This window comes from Phocoena phocoena, chromosome 10 (genome assembly GCF_963924675.1).
Source record: "Phocoena phocoena chromosome 10, mPhoPho1.1, whole genome shotgun sequence".
Lineage (NCBI taxonomy): Eukaryota > Metazoa > Chordata > Mammalia > Artiodactyla > Phocoenidae > Phocoena > Phocoena phocoena.
Genome location: NC_089228.1, coordinates 26,085,371 through 26,092,338, shown reverse-complemented (window position 1 = coordinate 26,092,338; position 6,968 = coordinate 26,085,371). Strand labels below are relative to the sequence as shown.

General features: G+C 36.7%; 1 protein-coding gene across 1 annotated transcript; it reads right to left on the bottom strand.

Moving 5' to 3' along the window:
* Positions 1-846: 846 nt before the first annotated feature.
* Positions 847-6,513, bottom strand: THOC7 (THO complex subunit 7). The gene is made up of 6 exons (XM_065886066.1): positions 6,405-6,513; positions 6,021-6,107; positions 2,604-2,661; positions 1,779-1,845; positions 1,623-1,692; positions 847-914 (listed from the first exon to the last, which is right to left on the bottom strand). Exons 1-6 carry the CDS (start codon positions 6,511-6,513, stop codon positions 847-849), a joined length of 459 nt encoding a protein of 152 aa, XP_065742138.1.
* Positions 6,514-6,968: the final 455 nt, after the last annotated feature.

The following is a 6,968-nucleotide window of genomic DNA, read 5'->3' as shown; positions in this document are numbered from 1 at the left end:
AACAAAACATTTAACAACCACATTGCTCAAGTATTAAGGACAGAGATCTAGAAAGTTTTGCATATTGATTTACTTTGCATCTTGTAATTACCTCTGATATCAGTGATTCTTAATATCATGGAACCTCTCCCACAATAAGCATACACTACAAACATTTTGTACATAATTTCACAAGTTCACAGCCCTCCTGAGAGCCTATTCATGGACTTCATTTTCAAAAGTGGTAACGATTTCCAGAAATGGACTAATTTTCTCAGGTACATCCTAGAAATGCCACCTTCTCACTATCTTCCACTTATTTTGTGAGCAAATCAATGTTACCAGTTAAAAACTACCTAGAATACCAATGAGCACTAACATATCTGGCTTGAAAATATTTCATTAAACATTTTTGGATGTTGCTTCCTATCTTTTAAGTAGAAGAAAGGCATTTCAGGGCTTCCCTGGTGGCGCAGTGGTTGAGAGTCCGCCTGACGATGCAGGGGACACTGGTTCGTGCCCCGGTCCGGGAAGATCCCACATGCCGCGGAGCGGCTGGGCCTGTGAGCCATGGCCGCTGGGCCTGCGCGTCCGGAGCCTGTGCTCCGCAACGGGAGAGGCCACAACAGTGAGAGGCCCACGTACCGCAAAAAAAAAAAAAAAAAAAAGGCATTTCAATAAAAACAAATATATAATGAAGTCATCTCCCTTTGTGTGAAGAAATATGAATGAACTGTGAATTAAAATTTAACAGCAACGTAGTTCACTGCCAAAACTTTATATGTCTCAAGAGCACAACCAATTCTGAACACACTAAGATCATGTTGCTACTTCAATATTCTTGGGAATGGTGAGTGATTAGCTGGTCTATGGTTTAGGATCAGTTTCCATGCTTGTTTCTTGAGCTTCTTCTACCTCTGAGAGCTTTTCATCATCTGCAATTGAGAAAGAAACATAAAACTTTAATCAAATTTGCTTAAATTATATGTTTAATGAATACATGAAAACACTTTTATCCTTTATTAGCGAATATATTTAAACCAAAAATGGCAAAATGGCAGCCTATGACTGTAACTGACCCACACAAGTGGGTTTGGTTTTAAAAGTCTTGTTTTGGTTGTTGTTATTAGTTGAATCAAAATGCAAATTTTATGTGATAGACTTCAGCTAAAAAAAAAAAATCTAGGTCTTAGGCTTTTTTGCAAACAATCACAAGATCAGGTTACATAAAAATTGGCTTTAGTCAATACAAAGAGCAAGTCCCCGGGTCCCCAAAGCACCTAGTTCATTGAGAATGCAAATGTGTTTATGCATTGATTATTTCATTCACTTATTGCCTGCCTGGATCCTGAATTGTTACTTTATAGCAATATACTACAGTAAACCAAGAACAATTCCAAGTCTATCATGCTTAAATTTCTCTTAATTTACAAACCACTAGACAGGTATTCAAATCGTACATATTCAGGCTTTTCTGCATATAATCAGAAAGATGAACAACATGAGTACCTTCTGATGTCATCCAGCTACACTCCTGTTCTGAAACTGAAGGTGCACTCTCTTTAAAATGTATATTTAGAAGACATGCCTCTGATCACTTAAAAATCTTCATAGACATTCATTTTGTGACTCTTGTTACTTACTTTCCAGTGTTTGCTGAAGTTCGTGGATGGTACTAAGAAGAACGTGAAACTGTTTCCTTCTCAATTCTAGCTGTGTTAATAAGAAAAAAAATTAATACACATTGAACTATAAACCTATACAGGACACAAAGGCTAACATATATCACATGCAAATACCTTATCTTCAACACTTTCTTTAATATGTGAAAGATGCTCTAATTCTTTTCCCAGAGCCTCTAGTTCCCTGAAAAAAATAAAATAGTGTTATATTTTGCTAATTGGGGGAAGAGAATTCATAATTAATATCTAACTTTTTAGTTAGTAAATAGTATTTATTTTAAAAATAAAAGATAAGGAGTTATAATACTCCATTATGATGAGACTTTTAAAACTAAGGGTGATTTCTTCTAAATATGCACTAATTTTCATTAAAATTAAGTTTTAGATAACTTTTAAAGTATAGAAAAACTTGATAATAGGATATCAAACCCCAAGAGTTGGTAACTTTTAACATTTTGTCATAATTATTTCAAGTCTTTTTTTTTTTTTTTTTTTTTGGTAAATTGCAGGTTAACTTGAAATACCCTTTGAACTTTACCCCTAGTCCTCTGAACCAGGCCTTTTTCTCCTCCTCTACTCCCCATTCAGGTAATCACTATATCATTCTAATCCTTTTTTATACATATATTTGTATCTCTAAATAACATACAGTATAAGTATATAATACTTGGGGGGCCCTAACTTTTATAAATGGTTATTATTCTGTATGTATTTCCGAAACTTGGGAATAATTTAAAATTCATTGTATATGTCTTCTGTTTTTCTTTCACTAATTGTTTTTGAGATCTGTGTTTAAAAAGTGTTTATCTAGTTAATTCTTTTTATTGAAGATCGGACGCCTCCTTTCGATGATGTACTCCCACAAAAATGGAATGCATAGACTAGTATGTAAACATTTATGGATAAAGATTAGTTTCTTTCAGAGTAAAACTCTGAACTTACTTTAATGTCTCATGCCTGTCTGGATGACGCTGGATCACTTTTGCCAATGCATCATATTCTGAAAGATATAAAAATGTTTACTAAAATAAGGTTTTTTGAACCTTGTTATCAAACCAAAATGTCTAACATCACAGAGCTCTCCTAATCACTTTCTTAGTACATAAAGAAGTGGAAACACTGAAGGATGGACAGAGTATCGTCAGTTTCTCTTGATTCAATTATAATTTCAAGGATACATGACTTCAAAAGTATTCCAAACAAGGATTTTACCTCCACTCTGTTTTTCCATTTACCTATGCCTGGGCAGAATACAAGAGGCTAGCATAAACGTAAGTGAACTTAAGTCATTATTGATCATCAAGTGAACTGATTCTGAAGAGGATCTTATTCCCTATTTGCCCATCAAATAGAAGATCAGCAAGGTGTATATATCTATATATCTCCTACCATTAATTTCAGATCTTAGACAACAGAAAATTATACTTCTCACTCATTTCAAAGGTAAAGATCTCATAAACTTAGAAATGATTTATAGTTCATGAACTTTGTTTCTGCTCCACTGAGAACTCCAAGATAAGTCATGTATCTCCTGTTAAGTTTTCCTATGAAATGATATGTGGCACATTTAAAAGTCTCTTTAATCAATAAAAATACTGTAAATTGACATTAATTCTTAAGTAAGTTGGTATATCCTACTCTAAATTGGCCACTGCAACCTGACCACATGCATTTTAGACTGAATTCAAAAAACACCTTTTAAAAATAAGGAATTAGGGGCGTCCCTGGTGGCACAGTGGTTGAGAGTCCGCCTGCCGATGCAGGGGACATGGGTTCGTGCCCCTGTCTGGGAAGATCCCACATGCCGCGGAGCGGCTGGGCCCGTGAGCCATGGCTGCTGAGCCTGCGCATCCGGGGCCTGTGCTCCGCAACGGGAGAGGTCACAACAGTGACAGGCCCGCATACCACAAAAATAAATAAATAAAAATAAGGAATTAGGAATTAAGTATCATCTTAATTAGCTCATTAAAAAGTACAATTCAAGAGTCATGTACCACAGGGCTTCCCTGGTGGTACAGTGGTTGAAAATCTGCCTGCCAATGCAGGGGACATGGGTTCGAGCCCTGGTCTGGGAAGATCCCACGTGCCGTGGAGCAACTGGGCCCATGAGCCACAGCTGCTGAGCCTGCGCGTCTGGAAGCCTGTGCTCCGCAGCAGGAGAGGCCGCAATAGTGAGAGGCCCACGCACCGCAATGAAGAGTGGCCCCCGCTTGCCACAACTAGAGAAAGCCCTCGCACAGAAACGAAGACCCAACACAGCCAAAAGAAAAAAGAGTCATGTACCACAATGTTCATTGCAGCTCTATTTACAGTAGCCAGGATATGGAAGCAACCTAAGTGTCCATCGACAGATGAATGGATAAAGAAGATGTAGCACATATGGAATATTACTCAGCCATAAAAAGAAATAAAATTGAGTTATTTGTAGTGAGGTGGATGGCCCTAGAGTCTGTCATACAGAGTGAAGTCAGAAAGAGAAAAACAAATACTGTATGCTAGCACATATATATGGAATCTAAAAAAAAAAGGTTCTGAAAAACCTAGGGTCAGGACAGGAATAAAGAGGCAGACGTAGAGAATGGATTCAAGGACACGGGGAGGGGGAAGGGTAAGCTGGGACAAAGTGAGAGACTGGCATGGACATATATACACTACCAAATGTAAAATACATAGCTAGTGGGAGACAGCCACATAGCACAGGGAGATCAGCTCGGTGCTTTGTGACCACCTAGAGGGGTGGGATAGGGAGGGCGGGAGGCAGACGCAAGTTGGAGGAGATATGGGGATATATGTATATGTATAGCTGATTCACTTGGTTATAAAGCAGAAACTAACACACCATTATAAAGCAATTATACTCCAATAAAGATGTTAAAGAAAAAACAAACTTAAAAAATACAAAAAAAAAAGTAAAATTCATTGTTTTGGCAATCAGTGTATTAATTTGATATAAGTGTGATATAAGTGTGATTTTTTTTTTTTTTTTTTTTTTTGCAGTACACGAGCCTCTCACTGTTGTGGCCTCTCCCTTTGCGGAGCACAGGCTCCGGACGCGCAGGCTCAGCGGCCATGGCTCACGGGCCCAGCCGCTCCGCGGCATGTGGCATCTTCCCGGACCCGGGCACGAACCCGTGTCCTCTGCATCGGCAGGTGGACTCTCAACCACTGCACCACCAGGGAAGTCCATAAGTGTGATTTTTAATAAAAAAATTTTTGGATTACAGTGTAAAAAAAAGAAAAAAAAAACACAAAAGAACCCTAAGTCATAAAACCCCCACAACTCCAAAATAACCATTAACATTTTCTATATCCTTCTAGTTTTTTTTTTTGTGGTACGCGGGCCTCTCACTGTTGTGGCCTCTCCCGTTGCAGAGCACAGGCTCCAGACGCGCAGGCTCAGCGGCCATGGCGCACAGACTTAGTTGCTCCGCGGCATGTGGGATCTTCCCGGACCAGGGCACAAACCGTTGTCCCCTGCATCGGCTGGCGGACTCTCAACCGCTGCGCCACGAGGGAAGCCTGATATCCTTCTAGTTTTGCATTTATATGTCACAATTGTGACTACACATTATATTTTTTATCTTTCTTTCAATTTACATTATAGGAGGAACAATGCCCCTGCCATTAAAATTATTTTGAAATAGTTGCTATAGACTAAAATAAGACAGACGCTAAATAAAAACAAGAGATCAGAACAAAGCTAAGCTTTATCCTCTTATTAGAAATTTAGGCAGCTTGTAAATGTTTGCTTGCATTGTGCTTAATAGTGGCATAGTGGTTACGAATCTGCCTGCCAATGTAGGAGACACGGGTTCGAGCCCTGGTCCGGGAAGATCCCCCATGCCGTGGTGCACCACAACCCCCGTGTGCCTAGAGCCCGTGCTACGCAACAAGAGAAGCCACCGCAAGGAGAAGCCCAGGTGCAGCAGCAAAGACCCAGTGCAGCCATAAATAAATTTATATATATAAAAAAATTCACGGGCTTAAATTCTTTTCTGTTTTTTGAAAGTAGTTCCATTAAACAAACAAACAAACAAAACCCTAAATAAATTACCTTTGCTCATTAACCGTAACACTATTTAAGCAAAGGGATCTGAGTACAGTAAAAAAAACAAAAACAAAAGAAATACTTGTTTAATCAATACAGTCCAACAACAACAAAATACTTTTTCAGCATTACCTTCCTTCTCTGCTATTTTAAAGAATAATATAGTTTTAAAGAATTAAGTTTGACTCATAATTCTTTTTTATAATTCAGGTTGATTCTAGCTGAAGGTTTTCCCTCACAATGTTAAAAACTGAATGAAAATACTAGTCAGTAAGAAAGTATTTGCACACTAAATCCCACAAAACACTTACCTTGGCGATTTTTTCGTATTCGTTTTGCTTGAAGAATTTGCTTTTTGCACTCAGCAATTTTTTCATGTGCTCCAGCAATGCTACATTCTATATAAAAGGTTTTTTTTTTTAAAGATAGTTATAACAACATGTATAATTTCCACCCATTTTCAATTTTAAAATATGTTTTAAAATTAAGTTTCATTGCTAATAAAATAGATGCTGGCATTTAAAAAAATAGCTGTAACTCAAAGTATTACATATCATTTTAGAAAACATTCTTTCAATTAATGTTGTTATTGTTATTATTTTACCACTAACCAAAGAAAAATGTTAGCAGATATTATTTCCCTTAGACCATAAAAATTACAATTACAGATAGAAACAACAATTAAGCTTCCTTACCTATTTCTTTGTAAATTTTTTCATAATTTTCCATTTCTCTGAGATTCATATCATATACCAGCAAAGTTTTGCCCATTGAAAATTCACATTGGGACAGTGTGCTCAGCATACGTTGGTACTGGCTGTATCTAACAAAAAAAAGAGAGAAAAAGAAAAAAGATTTTTGTGGATTTCCAGTTGAAGTATTATAATGCAGGCACAGATTTGCCAAGTAAATTATACCAAGTTCTGAGAGAATAATTTTCTTTATTTAAAAATAATTAGAATATCTGTCCCTTAATGTTTTCTTTTTCCAAATGTGGTTTAGTTGAATATATAAACTGTATCAGTTACAAATGCAAAGACGGGACTGTAGATCTTAGCAATATAAGCTTAATTCAAACAACTATTTGTTGAATTTTGTTTAAAATCCTTTTTAAAATGTTTTAAGATGGTTTTTATCTTCACAATTCTGTTCTCATAATTTTTTCACTCTATACAATTATTTATGTGAAAAGCTAGTTCAAATGATGAAAAAAAAATTTAAGTTAAAAAAATTATCCAAAATATAAAACCTTGCAGCAA